General features: G+C 34.6%; 2 protein-coding genes and 1 long non-coding RNA gene across 3 annotated transcripts; all 3 read right to left on the bottom strand.

Annotated features, from left to right (window-relative positions):
* Positions 1 to 494: 494 nt before the first annotated feature.
* On the bottom strand, positions 495 to 1855 carry LOC132143192 (uncharacterized). The gene is made up of 3 exons (XR_009434215.1): positions 1723 to 1855; positions 1356 to 1508; positions 495 to 1264 (listed from the first exon to the last, which is right to left on the bottom strand). It is a non-coding gene; the product is annotated as an uncharacterized LOC132143192 (long non-coding RNA).
* Positions 1856 to 5172: 3317 nt separating this feature from the next.
* LOC132143250 (uncharacterized) lies at positions 5173 to 6041 on the bottom strand. The gene has a single exon (XM_059553377.1). It carries the CDS (start codon positions 6034 to 6036, stop codon positions 5173 to 5175), a length of 864 nt encoding a protein of 287 aa, XP_059409360.1. The 5' UTR covers positions 6037 to 6041.
* Positions 6042 to 15861: 9820 nt separating this feature from the next.
* Positions 15862 to 16989, bottom strand: LOC132143191 (uncharacterized). The gene is made up of 2 exons (XM_059553337.1): positions 16881 to 16989; positions 15862 to 16499 (listed from the first exon to the last, which is right to left on the bottom strand). Exon 2 carries the CDS (start codon positions 16489 to 16491, stop codon positions 15868 to 15870), a length of 624 nt encoding a protein of 207 aa, XP_059409320.1. The 5' UTR covers positions 16492 to 16499; positions 16881 to 16989; the 3' UTR covers positions 15862 to 15867.
* Between the last annotated feature and the right edge of the window lie 1044 nt (positions 16990 to 18033).

Raw genomic sequence — 18033 nt, 5'->3', positions numbered from 1 at the left:
GTTTTTAAAAACATCAGATGTCTTTATAAGTGTTGATTCTGGACTGTCCCACATCAGAGATCTTAATCTTCATGAAGTCATGATGTCATCATTTTAAATGTACAGCATTAAATAGCTCTTCTATATTTCTACTCCTAAAAAAAAAAACAATGGGTGCTTATTCATGTCATTAAACTAGTGAAATGTGTTAATAGTTAATGAGTGGTATACATGAAAGCTAATTTAGATGAATTTCATAAAGTTAAATGCTTATATTCTTCACATTGCATATTAAAGCATATTGTACTCATATTAAAATGTATTATAAAGAGTTAAGATTTCACACAAACATATATAAAGCAGTGGAATAATCCCCAACATCACAAGAATCTTTTCATGGTGACTTTAATATCAAATCTTGAGGTTTTGCATTTGGTATCTTTAAATGTTTATTTTTTTTATCATTACAGTGACCATTTTAAAGAAATATGTGATGCTCAACACTGTAAATATATAAAGTCAAGCATTTACATGTATTCAGATTTACAATCCAAAACATTTGCTGAAAAAATACACAGCAGTTAACTAAATTTTATTTGCCATTTTTAAAAGAAAGAGGAAAAGTGCAAACAAGAGCATCAGTACACAAATCAGTGTGCAAATCAGCTCAGAGCTGCAATCACAGACATCCCAGGTAGATTGGTATGACCTTTGACCCTGCAGCGACTGAAGTGAAGATGTAGAGTATGAGTGTATGTTGGAACTATGTGGGACATACAACCAAGAATATATCTGATTATTTATCATTTCTCTGAGGTTCAATGTTTTAATTTGCTTCAGAAGCTGAATGCTAATGTGGTAGGTTTGATTCTGGTCAAAGTTTGTCAGATCTGAGTGCTGTGTCACATAAATGCTGTCGAACCTGTTCAAACTTGAGTCAAAGGAAACAATAATGCGATCTTTGTTGCTTTTGTCTGAATTTCCAGTGTACTTCTCAGTGACATAACGAGGCAGTGATCCAGGGGTGCTGAGGTTGCCCACCTCATAGTATGGAAGATAAGTGTAAGGAAGAAGTCTACCACCACTATTATAGAATCGGTGGAAACCAAACGCTCCATTTTCAGGGTTGTACAGTGCAATCATACGACTGTTCGAGTCGATGTGAACACATTCATGAGCAAACCACCACAACAAGCTCAGACCGTGTCTGGGACTCGGCTGACCAAACCTGGTCTCTCTCAGATCAGACAAATCATACAGGGTTCTCTCCATGTTCCTGACAATCCTGTTATGCCAAAACAAAAAGAACCATATAGTTAAATGATAGTTATTTTCATTATTTTAATAAAACACATCTTCAGGTATTGGTCACTTACTCAGATCTCTACAGCAGAAGAAAGGTTGGTCCTTTGAGACTCTTGAGTGAGATAAGTTAAAAATCTCAAAATGTAGCTCGTGTAAAGACGGATTCTTCAAGATTCTGGCAATGACTGAGGTGAACTGAATTTCCTTCTTCTAACAGAGCATCACTGAAAAGAGAAATACAGGTGTTTAAAATGATCGAAAACACTACAAAAAGTCCACACTTTTATAGTTGACAAAAGCAGAAATTCAGAAATTCAGTAGAATTTGCCTTTTGTAAAAAAATAATAACCAACCAGTTTATTAGAGCAAGAGAGATAAAAAGCAGTCTTATCCTTGTACTTTTTCTTTTTCTTTGTCAATGGTCAAATTGTTACTTACACTTAATGCAGAACTGTATTTGGTGCTGGTGTTGAGGAGAATGAAACGCTCCTTTCAGCTGAACCAGATACTTTGTGTGTATCTTTCCAAAACCACCAACTTTGAAGTCCTTGTAGTAAGAAGCAAGGCTTTATATCTATAGACAGAGAGATGGACAGACAGAGAGAGAGAGAGAGAGAGAGAGATTCTATAGGCTATATGCAAATGTAGAGCATTTTGGTCCAGAGTGCATCACTGATAACAATGCATATTTGCTGATGTCACTAAACTAGAAACGGTTGTTAGTTCACCTACAGGTTGTACGTGTGTGTGTGTGTGTGTGTGTGTGTGTGTGTGTGTGTGTGTGTTTGTGTGTGTGTGGGTGTGTGTGGGTGTGTGTGTGTCTGTTTCTACTTTGATGAACAGAAACTTATCAGTGTGGAAAGAGAAACTTATGCAGAAAGATTGTTGGAGAGAGGGCAGATAATGAGATTTAGATTAAAGCTACTTTAGACTATATAATGGGCCTGTTTTACATCCTCACTCATATTATAAATAATTAATTTATTAGCATGGAATACAGTGTATAGTTTTTATTATATTTAATATATTCTTCTTGACAGTTTACACTAGGTCTACTGTTTAAACTGTGAGGCTCTGAATGTGTTAATGTTTGATCTTTATGTTTTTTAAGAGACAGATTCTTGTTTGCCTTGACTTGAAATATATATCATTGTAATAAAATATATGTTTTAAATCCAGTGATAAGCAAAGCTGAACATCATGTCTTTTTATCATTTTATTACATACTTATATCCTAGTAAATTATTAATTTAAAGGAGACAAGCTTCACACAAATACAGGAAAAGATAAGCAAGCATTTATAAAATGTGGCGGTACACAACTTGTATTATTAATAAATGTTTAATAGTTGTTTTGTTTGAAATAATGTCATGCAGAAATCGATCACTGAAGCAGTTTTTAATGAATGTAATTTGAAAATGGTCCTATCATCACACTACAAACATCCAAATTTGCCATGAGGAAAATCTTTTTAACATTAACATTAACTATGAATCAGACACCCATGTGAAGAAATTTACTGAAGCACAAATCAAACCATCCAGGATCAGAAATACTCAAAGATAATGGGCAAACCAATAAGCTGAATGCAAACCAGGTAGAAAGTGACAAACTACATGAACACAAGACTGCACAGAATAAAGGAACTAATAAAACTTCACACAGACCTTTACATTCATTTGTACTAATAAAGCCACACAATGAATATGATGGACATGCATGTGATGCAGCTGATGGTGGAATTTAATAGGATCACATATCAGTCTAAAACCACAATTGATTAATCCAAAAGGAAATTATTTTGGATGCACAGACATAGTGTCTGTAGTCTGCAAATCATGTTAACTTAGTAATAGTGGTGATGTCTGATTTGAACATTTTTGATGAAATCTGGCCATTTCAAGCTCTGAATTTTGTCAACGAGGCCTTGGCTGATTTGGAAAGTGGAGTTTTCATCAAAGCGCCCCTGACCTAAATGATGCGTCACATAAATCTCTGTAAACCAGGTTTTATTCCGCTTTGAGTCGACTGAAACAACAATGCGATCTGCATTGCTCTCATGTACATATCGGTTATAATACTTAGTAACATAAGGAGGCATTGCGCCCGGATGGTGCAGGTTGCCCATTTCATAATACTCTAGGTCAGTATCAGGAAGAAGTCCTTCTGAATTCTGGAACGGATGGAAACCAAAGTCTTCTGGTTCGCAGCATGCAATCATTTTGTCGTTGTCAATCTCAACACATTCGTGAGCAAACCACCACAGCAGAATGAGACCATGTCTGGGATACGGCTGACCAAACCTGGTCTCTCTCAGATGGGACAGTTTTGTCAGCTTCCTTGGTCGGACCATTCTGTGTCTAGAAGACAGACAAAAAAAAAGTTATATGCTAAATAGGATTGGACTACAGGGTCAAATTTAAAATGTAAAATTAGCAACAATAATCTATACCTTATTGTAAAATATGATGAATACAATGTAAAATTGGTTTTCTTTTTTAAAAAACACACATCCAACACCCAACAGCCCATTACTAATCAGAGTCTGAAAGGAAATAGTGGAAAACAATTCAATAGGCTGTCACAGCTGTCTGGTGTAGATAAAAAAATAAAACACAATTAAAGTTTAAAATGATCCTATAATGTCAATGAAGTTGGTCTTAATCAAAAAAGCAATTAATTTGGCCAAAATAAATAAATAAATAAAAATAGGATACTGCACCTAGTTGATTCGCTGTAAGAAGGATGTGTGTCTGTGACGAGTGACAAACATGCTGTTATTCTTCATATCTCTGTGTGTAAGTGGGTGGTGTGCAAAACTAATTTACACACACTCTTAATGCTGGAATGATATCAGAGGAGGACCAGTAAAATATTCTGTGAAACTAAACAACAGATGAGTGAATGGAAACCTAAATTTGAGTAAGAAAGTACAGGCCAGTCTTTTAATAATTTCTGTAACAAGCGCTTGTTACAAAAATTAAAATAGTTCCTATCTTATTTTTGAATCATCTTTTAGTAATTAAACAAACAGTATTTGTTATTGTTGTTGAGTGTTTACTTTCTACAGCTGCAGAAGGTCAGATAGACACAAATAGATGTGACAAGAAATCTGAGATATATTTTTACAAATTGTTTCCATTTTACTTTATTTTTTTTTATTGGATAAAGGTTTATCCTACTCAGTTGTGCGCATACGATTTTTGTGCACATTTGTAGAATTATGCGCATCTTGGCATTTCCATCCAGTGTTTTTTTCTGCAATAAAAAATGTGGATAAAAATATGTGGATGGAAACATAGCTAAGACAAACCCTCTATTCCTGGAGGACTGGAGCCCTGCAGAGTTTAGATTCAACACACCTGATCCACCTAATCAAGTCCTTCAGGCTTGTTTGAAAACTACATGTGTGTTGGAGCAGGTTTGGAAGAAACCTCTACAGGGATCCAGCCTCCCAGGAACTGAGTTTGACACCTCTGGAGAGTTACGAGGAGATTTACATTAAAGATACATTGAACTGTCTCACTCGTATTCAGATTTGTATATATTCAATAGGCCTATATATTGTTCACATTGAAATATATTATAGGTTTACAGTTTAAAACCTGATATTGATATTAAGTATATTATTGGCACTTGTAGCATAGTTAGTAAACAAGTTTAATTTAAACAGCAATATCAAACAAGTCGACTTCAAGGTCATACAATCTCTGTATTTGACAAAGAATAAGCACAACAAATATGAAGAAAGAAACTTGGGATGTGATGTGTCACTTAGTATTCATAATAATAATGTAGATTTAATATGTAAATGTATTTATTGTATTCCAAATTCCAAATTAATGAAAACTAGAACAACAACCAAGGTGGATGAAAACTATATTTTCATTACTTCAGATACCAGGTAATAGCAGCAATAAGGATCACAGTAAACAATGCACATCTCAGTAGAGTGGAGGGTTTTGCCCAAGTGGTTTGTCTCTGTGCTGACTGATGTATGTCTGTGAATAACTGCTCAGAACGATTCATGGGTTCTTCACAGTTCGACTCTTCAGTCTCCTCGATGAGTAAAGTGTCTGTACTCTGACAGGTTTCTCCCTGCACTGACTGAAGTACATCTATAGGTACAGGTTCAGAACAGTTCATGGGTTCTCTAAAGAAGTCTTCATGGTTCAACTGTTTAATATACTTCACGGGTTCGTTGCTAGTACTCGGACAGGTTTGTCTCTGCACTGACTGATGTATGTCTATGTATATATGTTCAGAATGATTCGAGGGCTCTCTGAGGAAGTCTTCACGGCTCAAGTCTTGAATGTCCTTCAGGAGATCAGTGCTAATACGGTAGGTGTGATTCTGATCGAAGTGCGTCCGATCTGAGTGCTGTGTCACATAAACATTCTCAAATTTTTTCCTCTTTGAGTCAAAGGAAATAATAATGCGATCTTTGTTGCTGTTGTCTGACTGTCCTGTGTAACTTTTAGTGACATAATGAGGCAATGAGCGATTGGAGTTGAGGTTGCCCACCTCATAGTATAGTAGGCCACTCCAAGGAAGAAGTCTATCCCTATTATAAAATCGATGAAATCCAAAATCTCCATTTTCAGGGTCACACAGTGCAATCATACGAGCGTTCGAGTCAATCTGAACACAATCATGAGCAAACCACCACAACAAGCTCAGACCGTGTCTGGGAGGCGGCTGACCAAACCTGGTCTCTCTCAGATCAGACAACTTATACAAGGTTCTTACCATGTTCCAGACAAAAAAAAGAAAGGTATTTTTCCCACAATAGTTCACCTGTTGTTTAAAGAAAGGTTTCTAATTATACATTAATTATAATACACAACTACAGAAACACTGCAAATGTAAAAACAAGAACCATAAAATGGTATTAAACATTTTTGGTAAAACGTATCTGAAGATATTGATCACTTACACAGAACTACAAGCAGACAAAGGCTGATCCTCCAAGATGATTGGTTAACCCTTCGTCAGAAGATCTACCAATTTTGTAAAATAAAAACAATGAAGTCCAGATATGAACACCGGAAACAGTACCAGTAAACATTTGCAAACTACTGTAATTTGAAGGACTAATGTATTTCTGGCATACATTTAAGATGCAAGATTAAAATGCTTCAATACTAAAGCAAAACAATATTTTTACTCTAAAGAACCTGTTTTTTTCTCTTTTAAAGTCGTGTCATACAGTTTAAAGATGTTCCTCTTATTTCTGTTGTGGAATACAGCCACTGTGTTCTTAGTGAATTATTTTACATAAATAATGTTAATGAATGATATTATTTCAATTAGCAAATACATAAATAGTCAACTCAACTTGGACAGTTCAATGTAAAGTTAATTCAGGTTCAATAATAACGTAATAAATAAAACAAACAGCAAAATGTATAATAAATCAAATCTGCGTTACCTTTTTGAAGCGTTCATACGGATACGTCCAGAGATCTGCAAACAGAAACTGGTGTTGTTGTTGTTCCTTAGCAATATCAGGGGAAGAGTGACTCCACTGGGAAATATTTGACTGGCAAATAGAGTACAGCATCATATAATACAAAAGAAAGCAACAAACAACTTATAATGTGTGATTAGAAAAGGAGACAGAACATCAATAACACTGACCGACTGGAGAAGTGAGGCTATTTTGTAATTTCGAGTCAATTGAGACATTGCTTCACAAAATGAATCAAAGCACTCAAATCTCTGCATGCTGATTAGATTTGCAGGTTAAAGTCATATAACTGTTGTTTAATCAACTTTTATGAAAGAAAGAGCAATGTATTATGTCTAAATATTACAAGGGTATAGGAATAAAAAACAAATGTGCAGATAAATCATCTGAAAGAAACAGCTCTAGCAAATATAAAATAAGACAATAAAATATTGGTTTCATGGTGACTTTAATATCAAATCTAATGTACATTTGATGCCTCTAAATGCTGAATATTTATTTTAATAATAGCAGTGAGTTATTCAAAGAAAACATGATGCTCAACATCGTAAACATGTTTTTACACAAAATGTTGGTTATAGTGTGGTGTACCACATGTTAATAATTTTAGTTTAATAATGAAATAAGATACATAAACACATGATACAGAGAATCAAACTCACTTTACTGAAGTGATGGGAGCGTTCATACCCTGACAAGTCTTTGTGCAAAGATCTGCAAACAGAAACTGATGTTGTTTCACATCATGTGTCAGGGGACGAGTGACTGGAATATTTGATCGGCAAATAAAGAGCGATCAAAGAATCAGTCTTCGAGGATTCAAAAAACATCTACAGTCTGTCTACAGATGAAGTGATAAAAAAAAAGAATTAAAAACAATCTTTATAGTATCACTACACTGTATAATGTCTCACTCATATCCAGATTTCATATATATTTAATAGCATTCAATATTAATTACATTAAAATATATTATAATTTATTCAGGTTTATAGTCTATAATATTTAATATTAAACGTACAGCAAAGTTAACAGACAAGTTTAATTAAAGTAAAATAATATCATACAAATCAATGGTTTTTGGACTTTTATTTCAAGGTAATACTGCCTCTGTTTGTACAGTATATGTAACAACAATAAGCACAACTAATATGAATAAAGATACTAAACTAAATTGCTATAAATCTGGTCATAACCACTTAAGACACTGATTGGGAAGTTTCACCTAATATTTTAAAATGACTAAACATTAAAAAGTATGCTGCAGTAATAAACATACACTCTTGTTTCATATAATTAACATGTAAAAACATGTAATTCATTGTATTCAAATGAATAAACAGCTCATCCAAAAGAGACAGGCACCTAATGACAGCTGGGTAGTCAGCTAGAATAACAAACAACAGTGGATGAAAACTATATTTTCATTATTTCAAATACGAGAAAATAGCTGCAATAAAGATCACAGTAAACAATACACAAGATAGCAGAGGGCAGCATTCTTCACAAGTGGACTGTCTCTGAGGAGGCTGAATCTGAGGCATATCTATGGTTATATGTTCAGAACGATTCGTGCGTCCTCTGAGGAAATCTCCACGTCTCAACTCTTGAATGTCCTTCAGGAGATCAGTACTAATACAGTAGGTGTGATTCTGGTCAAAGTGTGTCTGATCCGAGTGCTGTGTCACATAAATCTTTTCAAATTTGTTCAGCCTTGAGTTAAAGGAAACAATAATGCGATCTTTGTTGCTGTTGTCTGAATATCCAGTGTAATTCTTAGTGACATAAGGAGGCAGTGAATCAGCATTGTGCAGGTTGCCCACCTCATAGTATGGAAGGTTAGATTTAGGAAGAAGATTATCACTATTATAGAATCGATGAAAGCCAAAAGCTCCACTTTCAGGGTTGTACAGTGCAATCATACGACCGTTCGAGTCAATCTGAACACACTTATGAGCAAACCACCACAACAAGCTCAGACCGTGTCTGGGACTCGGCTGACCAAACCTGGTCTCTCTCAGATCAGACAAATCATACAGGGTTCTCACCATGTTACCAACAATCCTGTTGAAAGAAAGACAAAAAATATATAATATTAAGATTTTTTTATATGAAATGTACAATTACAAAAAAAAAAAAAAAACACCTGTAAAACCAAGAAGGATCATAAATCAGTTCTTCTTTAGAACTTCATTTAAATCAGTTAATTTCATCATAAGTTCTGCACAAATGGAACAGCTGAGATTCATAAAGTTCTGTTCCTGCCACGTACATGCTCATTTTCTAAACATTTGGGCTAATCTGATGGTACTTTCAGCTACCATCAGCTGTTCACACTACTCTCAGCTCAGTTTTAGATCTCTTGATTTGACTCTTGAATCTGTTCTGCAGGCTTCTCTCGAAGGCAGCACATTTGACTGAACAAAACCAAACAGCAAGCTCAAAAGGGACTAGATAAAATACTTTTTTAGAAACTTATCACTTACACAAAACTGATACGTGTATGTGTGTGTGTACATACATATAGAAAAAAATGATACGTCTTACCTTGTAGATGCCAATTTAGATCTTTGGCAGCGACTTCTTCATTCTTAAGAAACGTCAGCATGTTTGTTGATGTCACTGAACGTATGACTGGAACTACACTGTAGTTAAACACACTAGTTGTCCGATGGCTGTACGAGTGTGTGTCAGTTTCTGTTTTGATGAATAGAAACTCATACTATGGAAACTGAAACTTAGAAACACATTAGAGCAGATGGGGCAGATAATAATGTCTCACTCGTATTAAATATTTATTTTATTTTGCAGTATACATAATTGGTATCATCTACATGGGATGCGATTTATATTTTATGATATATTAAACATATAGAGTATACAATGTATCGTATCTCTGCTTTTTAACTGAGTCTCAAGCTTTATCTTCTGTCTGCCTCGATCAGAAATATTTATCTACATCATTGTAATGAATCCAGTGATAAACATGCCAGGCTCAACATTATATCTTAAATTCAAAGAATAATCGACATTATAATTACTGTAAGACAAGCTTTAATACACAGATTTAAAATCAAACATTTAAAAACAAAGAGGAAAACAGCAAAAATGAACAAGAACATAACAGTTCAGTATTTTCACCAAAGCAATTTTGGTAATTAGGTTCTTAAACAAAAACGTTGCTTACAGTGTACCACATGTAAAAATCTAAATGAGAATGAAAAAACAAGAAATGGCTCAAATTAATCACATAACATATAAATCATAAAAAATTATAATTATTTACTGTTTATTGCTTTTATTAAAAACTAGCCCACATGCCAAATCAAGAAAAGGTTTTTATGAGAATTAAACTTTCATTTGCACATGGTTAGATTACAGTTTGTTCTTCAAGGAAAAGGCTACTTAAAGTATTAAAACGGAGCTTGTACCTGCTTTCAAGGGCATCTAATTTCCTTCAAAGTGTGTGTTACCAAATCAGCCAGAGAAACCATAAATAAAATAGAAGAGAAAGGAAATCAGCTAATAACTAAAATGATTATAATAGGAGAGGAATATGAATAATTGGGGAAGTTGTGGCCTAGTGGTTAAAGAGTTTGACTCCTAACCCTAAGGTTGTGGGTTTGAGTCTCGGGTCAGCAATACCACGACTGAGGTGCCCTTGAGCAAGACAACGAACCCCCAAATTCTGAGAATGGGTCACCATACTTGGCTGTATGTCATGTCATGTCACTTAATAGTGAAGGGAGAAGTGAGGCTTTTTTTTAAACTTCTATTCATTGTACCAATGCTTTGCAAAATAATGCCCCGCATGCTAACATCTGCTGGTTAAAGCCATGTAACTCATTCTAGTCAGATATTATGAATTATAAAAATGACTCGAGATCAATTTATACTGGCCAATGTCAACCTGCTGTCAAACAGTAGCCTCGTTGACTGAAATCACCTGGACTGGTCAGTTTGCATACGTCTGCTTCGTGAAAAACAAAAAAAACATTCATGAAGGTTTCGAATCTTTCATTAATTGTAACAGACTCGATAACAGAAGGTTAGTATAATGCAGGAGTTTATTGAAGCAGGTAGTGAGCATGGCAGTATAGGAAAGATGCAGGTGAGTGAATCTTTAATGCATTAGATATGGCTATTGGAGAGAAAGATTGACGATAGTAATCTTCTTACAGAGAATGGGGAGTGACCAGGGCACTCTTCCTGAGTGTTGGATGTCTGTTTTAGAAACTGCTCTCGACTCATGCTCTTGATGATCTGGAGGAGGCCCTGGCTCACTCTGAACTTTCTTCTGCCGTCAAACATTTTCAAGTCATGTTTCAAGTGTCACATACACACCGTTGAAGCTGCCATTGATGTCTTGACACACAATTATGCGATCCTTGTTACTGTCAGGATTGTACTCGCTGACAGTAACAAGTGAAAACACAGGAAAATATGTTTTCCCTGACATATTCTGGGAGTTTGTCTGCTCATAGTATGGGAGATACTTATAAGCTTATAAATACCTCAAGTATTAATCTAATCCTGTTCAATTTAACTATTTCCAGTAGAATCTATGAAAGGTTGCCAAATTGTTTTGAATTTTTTTTTAATTGTTGACAATTTTTTTTAAAATTGTTTTGAATTTTTCAAAGGGATCTAGACCTATAGGCCTTTTGAAAAACATTTTTTCCAGTAAAATTATACATTTGGACAGCTCCAAAACAAATGAGACATGATACCGGTACCTGCCCACAATGATCACGTGAAAGGTCTACACCTGGAAATCTGTAAATATCTGTTTTGCTTAGACCAGTGTAAACTGTGTGTTACTTTAAACTGTGTGTATGTTTTGCACATACCAATGATCTATGAATCTGTTTAAGGGCTATCTCCCATTGTCCTTCTGTAATTTCTGTAAATGATTTGGAGAGTTGGGATATAATGGGTATTTTATTTAAAAGATTGACATATTTCTGTAGGCCTTAAGTTACTTTCCCTTGTTCCATCAACAAAACCTGATAGGATTTTCCACTGGATTATTGCAGGAAATAAGATCTGTGATCAACAAAAGTTTAGGATACTTACGATTCAACATTTGAGTTAGAATACCTTGAAAGAGTGCAGTTATAAACGCAATGAAGATGTGAAAGCAACTAGTGGGTATTAGTTGACCTGTTCTGTCATTTCTGTGGTCCTGTTTAACCACTTTCTAGCAACCATCTTTTTCAAGACAAGAAAAGGTTTAAAAAAAATCACAAGAGGTTATTTCTGAGGTATTTTATGTTGTAGATTAAAGATAAAAAATAAAGATAAAAATTGGTCTGTGTTCACCACAGATCATGTTTCTAGGTTTGGGCCTATTTTTAATACATCATCCTGCTGCACTTTAATAGCATGAGATGATCGACACACATGTGCAGGTTAACAAACTGTTTATAAACCCACTGGCCAGTGTTATACAATTTAATCCTAATATATAATATTAAATATTATTTATATTATATTAATGAATGTAAATTGCAGTGAATTCTTTCTGTGTTGGCTAGGTTTTGAAAGCCTTGGTTTATAAATAATGACAGAATTAAAATTTTTGGGCAAACAATTCCTTTAATGCAGTGAAACCTAACATTTAAAAAAAAATTAACATTTAAGTAAACAGAGAGAACACAATGCACTGTATTAATTATATATAAAGTATCATAAAGCTTCTCATCAAGATACAAATGAGCCATTTATGACCCAAATCAATTTACATTTAATTTTTTATGTTTTATTTGAACATATACATTTTTTATCTGTTATGAAAAGTCCAGGAAGAAATGCATTTCTTTTGGATGCACAGGAATGTTTGGATTGGATCCAGACTGCACAGATGAGCGTGCACACATAACACAAGCTCAACGACGAGCACGCCGCTTACGCTGCTGCCGGATCTTCACCTCCCCGATGAAGTCTGACCAGTCCATCCTCTGAATCTTGTCAATGAGGCCTTGGCTGATGCGGAAGGTGGAGTTCTCATCGAACCGCCCCTGACCTAAATGATGTGTCACATAAATCCTGTCAAACCATGTGTCATTCTCATCTGAGTCGACTGAAACAACAATGCGATCTGCATTGCTGTCACGCACATCTCTGTCGTAATTCTTAGTAACATAAGGAGGTATTGCGCCCGGATGGTGCAGGTTCCCCATTTCATAATACTCTAGGTCAGTATCAGGAAGAAGTCCTTCTGAATTATGGAATGGACGGAAACCAAAATCTCTTTCCTCTGGTTCACATAGTGCAATCATAATGCCATCGTCATCAATCTCAATACATTTGTGAGCAAACCAGCACAGCAGACTGAGACCATGTCTGGGATACGGCTGACCAAACCTGGTCTCTCTCAGATGGGACAGTTCATTCAGCGTCCTCATTTGGGCCAGTCTGCGTCTTGAAAACAGACAGGGGGGAAATAAATAAGTAAAAGAATAAATGTGACTGCATTGTGCAAAATTGCAGGACTTAATTAAATAGAATGAAGTGTGATGGTATAATACGTATCATGTATTAAATAACATAACCTATAATATTATATCATTTATATATGTGATGTATTACATATATAATTTAATTTTTTTTTTTTTTATTTTCAGAAGGATCATAATAGAGCACTAAAATAATCAGCTTTCATTCATGTCCTCAATAATTGTCCCTCATGTTGACCTTGAAGAAGACATTTTTCTTACAAACTTGCCTTCAGCTTGGCACATGTTCTGTGTATCTATCTTTTTTATATTGATTATAAATAATACAATTTAATTATAGGCCTACGACAGATATTGTTTGCATAAACAAGTTTGCAGGGTACAGATCAAAAAGAAAAAGAAAAATGCTAAATGTAAAGCAAAAATATAAAAAGTAAAAAGTGTTTATTTTTTATGTAAAGTTTATATGGAGTTTACTTTTTTTTTTTTTTTTTTGCTTTAGTCTGCCCAGATATTTAGTTTCAATCCATGTTCACTCTAGTCTTAATCCACTCTAGTTTTATTTGACCAACAAGTGGACTAGGTTTCGTTTCTGTCTAAACGCACACACACAGCTCAGCCCATCTGCTGCAGACTGCAGATGATATCAACACAAAACATTTACTGAACAGCTGTTTGCTGTTGTCTAATAACGCACATTTAAACACCCGCGTTAATTTTAAAACGATCCTGTAATGTAATTAAAGTCTTAATAACAAAAAAGAAATTCAAATCAGATAAATAGACAGAATACTGTACCTTATTCAAGCGTATGAAGGATCTGCGTCTGTGCAGCGCGCGCGCTCCTGTTATTATTCATATCTCTGTCAGTGGGCGGAGACAAACTTGAACCTCAACACTTCAACAAGAATACAACAGATTAATGAATTACAACCTTGTTCAAAGTTTAAACTAGTCTAATTTCTTGACCTACTAAAATAGCCCCCCCTCCCCTCTCTTTCTGTTTCATATATATATATATATATATATATATATATATATATATATATATATATATATATATATATATATATATATATATATATATATATATATATATATATATAGGATAGGCCTATATAAAATTGTTACAAAAAAATGTAAATGGTTCTTATTTTTTTTTTTCGACTTTTAATAGTGCATATCTTTTCTTTCCTTTTCTTTTCTTTTCTTTTACTTTTTCTTTTTCTTTTTCTTTTTCTTTTTCTTTTTCTTTTTCTTTTTCTTTTCCTTTCCTTTCTCGTTAAACTATTAAAATAAAGATAGCAAGTGTTTATCTTCCATAGCTGTGGATGAAGGGGAAAAAACAGGAAAGTGAAAGTAAAGCAGACGAGGAAAACACACATAAAAAAAAATAAAAAATAAAAACTCCCAAAGTATAAATAGATTTTGACCGCCACATCTTTTGTGACATCGATAATGCATATCTGCAGACGTCACAGAGCTCGTGACAGGAACTAGTAACACTAGTTGTACTGCAGGTGTGTGTTTCTGTGGTGATGAACAGAAACTCATCAGTGTAGAAACAGAAACACATTATTGCTGGATCATAATTTAATTGTGTAATGTCTTATATTAAAATCTCATATATTTCATATATCAAAATGTAATAATACTATATATTATTAATATTGAAATGTATTATAATTTATTACGATTTATAGTTAATGACATTAAATATATTGTTGACACTTATGCCAAAGTTATTAGACAAGTTAACATTGTTCAATAAAAATAATCAAACCAAATTCAATAGTTTTTGGATTTTTAGTTTTAAGGTTATAAAAAAGAATGTATTTCAAAGAATAAGCACAAAAAGTACAGAAATTATTATAAATCAAGACAATGATTAGTTTGTGACCTGTCACCCAAAGTCTTAAAATCTTAAAATGTTTTTATATTTAGGTTAAGCAAGCAACATCTACAGTTTATCTCTGATTAAGTGATCAGTCATCAAAACCAGAATGAAAAAAAACAAGAAATGCTTACAAAATAGCTCAAATTAATCATATAACATATAAATCATAAAAAAAATCTTATTTTATGTATATTGCTTTCATTAAAAACTAGACCAAATGCCAAATCAAGAAAATACATTTTATGAGAATTAAACTTTCATTTGCACATAGTTGGGTTACAGTTACAGAGAATCCATAAATAAAATATAAGAGAAAGAAAACCAGCTAATAACTAAAATGATTATAATAGGAGAGGAACATGAATAATAGTGACGGGAGAAGTGCGGCTTTTTTGTAACTTCTATTCATTGCACCAATTGCTTCACAAAATGATGCCCCACACGCTGGTAACATCTGCTGGTTAAAGCCACGTAAATGCATTCTACTCAGCTTTTATTAATTATAAAAATGACTCTAGATAAACTTATACTACCCATTGTCAGCCTGCTTTCAAAACAGTAGCCTTGGTGACTGAAATCATGTGAACTGGTCAAGTTGCATACGTCTGCTGTGAAAAAAAAACTAAAACAAAACAAATACAAATAACCTTCATGAAGGTTTCGAATCTTCTTAGATTCTTTTTGAAGTCCCAGTAACAGGTTCTTTATATAAAACATAGTATTATTCGACTTATTAATGAGTTAACAGATGTTTGTATTTAAAGAATGGTACATGAGCAGGAATTGTCTAGAGGCGCAGTCACTTCACGTATCTGCGGTCTATTTCTGACACCCCCCACTTCAGGTTTGGAGATCTGGGGTTGACTGGCATGCACTTCTTGAGTTTTGGATGTCTTATTGAGAAACTGCTCTCGAGTCATGTTCTTGATGATCTGGAGGAGTCCCTGGCTCACGCAGTAGGTTTTTTTGCTGTCGAACTGTTTCAAGTTATCTTTCAAGTGTTCAGTCACATACACTCTGTTGAAGTTGCCATTGGCGTCCTGATGCACAATAATGCGATCCTTGTTACTGTCACGATTGCTCTGGTTGTATTCTGCCCTGACATAATTTGGGAGTTCGTCTGCTCCTGGAGCGTTCAGGTTGCCCACCTCATAGTATGGGAGATTCTCAATAGGCACAATGTGATCATCATCATCATTTTTGAACTTGTGAAAGCCAAAGCGATTATCGTGAGGGCTAGAGATGGAGACCATTTTCCCATTTCTGAAGTCGATGTAGTCATGAGCAAACCAATACAACAGGTTCAAGCCATGTCTAGGCCACGGCTGACCGAAGCCTGATTGTTTGAGCTGAGACAGGTCATTCAGTGTACCGTTCACCATGATGACGACTGTGTCAAAGACGAAGACATAGGAATAGACTCAAACTACATTTAAACAAATAAAACTTTAAATGAGACGGTAAATACTAATCAATCAGTTGAATATAGCAGAAAGTTGAAAATCTCAACTTTACATTGAGAATGTAAATGTATATTGTATAAACACGAATCCTTCAAGTTTTTGAACAAAACTGAATTTTCTCCAAGGAAACATATGAAAACCATGTGGAAGAGAAATAGAGGAGTTTTAAGGATTATGGCTGTTTAAAATTTTAACAAAATTATTCACGCTCTTGGTTGGCAAAAACAGAAATTCACAGAAACAGCTAAATGTGGTTTATAAAATCAAGCAGCCAATTTAGTAGAGTAGAAATAAAAATCCAAACCTACCTGACCTTGTACTGTTTTCTTTGACAGCTGCTGCTCTTATTACAGAGATGTCATGTGTGTTAGTGTCTTTAGAAGATGAGGAGAATGACAAACTCCAGAAAACAGACTGAACCAGATTGACAATCCTGTGGGTGTGTCCACACACACACACACACACACACACACACACACACACACACACACACACACACATTTGTTTTTGTGAAAAGTGGGTTCATCCCATAGGCGTAATGGTTTTTATACTGTACAAACTATATTCTATGGCCCTACACCAACCCTACACCTAACCCTTACCCTCACAGGAAACTTTGTGCATTTTTACTTTCTCAAAAAACTCATTCTGTATGATTTGTAAGCGTTTTGAGAAATGGGGACATGGCCTATTTTTAATACATCATCCTGCTGCACTTTAATAGCATGAGATGATCGACACACATGTGCAGGTTAACAAACTGTTTATAAACCCACCGGCCAGTGTCATAAAATGTAATCCTAATATATAATATTAAATATTATTTAAGTTATATTAATGAATGTAAATTGCAGTGAACTTTTTCTGTGTTGGCTTGGTTTTGAAAGCCTTGGTTTATAAATAATGACAGAATTTACATTTTTGGGCAAACAACCCCTTTAATAAAAAAAAATTAACATTTAAGTAAACAGAGAGAACACAATGCACTGTATTAATTATACATAAAGTATCATAAAGCTTCTCCTCAAGATACAAATGAGCCATTTATGACCCAAATCAATTCACAATTAATTTTTTATATGTTTTATTTGAACATAAATTTTTTATCTGTTATGAAAAGTCCAGGAAGAAATGCATTTCTTTTGGATGCACAGGAATGTTTGGATTGGATCCAGACTGCACAGATGAGCGTGCACACATAACACAAGCTCAACGACGAGCACGCCGCTTACGCTGCTGCCGGATCTTCACCTCCCCGATGAAGTCTGACCAGTCCATCCTCTGAATCTTGTCAATGAGGCCTTGGCTGATGCGGAAGGTGGAGTTCTCATCGAAGCGCCCCTGACCTAAATGATGTGTCACATAAATCCTGTCAAACCATGTGTCATTCTCATCTGAGTCGACTGAAACAACAATGCGATCTGCATTGCTGTCACGCACATCTCTGTCGTAATTCTTAGT

This window comes from Carassius carassius, chromosome 7 (genome assembly GCF_963082965.1).
Source record: "Carassius carassius chromosome 7, fCarCar2.1, whole genome shotgun sequence".
NCBI classification, from domain to species: Eukaryota; Metazoa; Chordata; class Actinopteri; order Cypriniformes; family Cyprinidae; genus Carassius; species Carassius carassius.
Note: the sequence above shows the minus strand (reverse complement) of the source record. Positions and strands in the feature narration are given on the sequence as shown.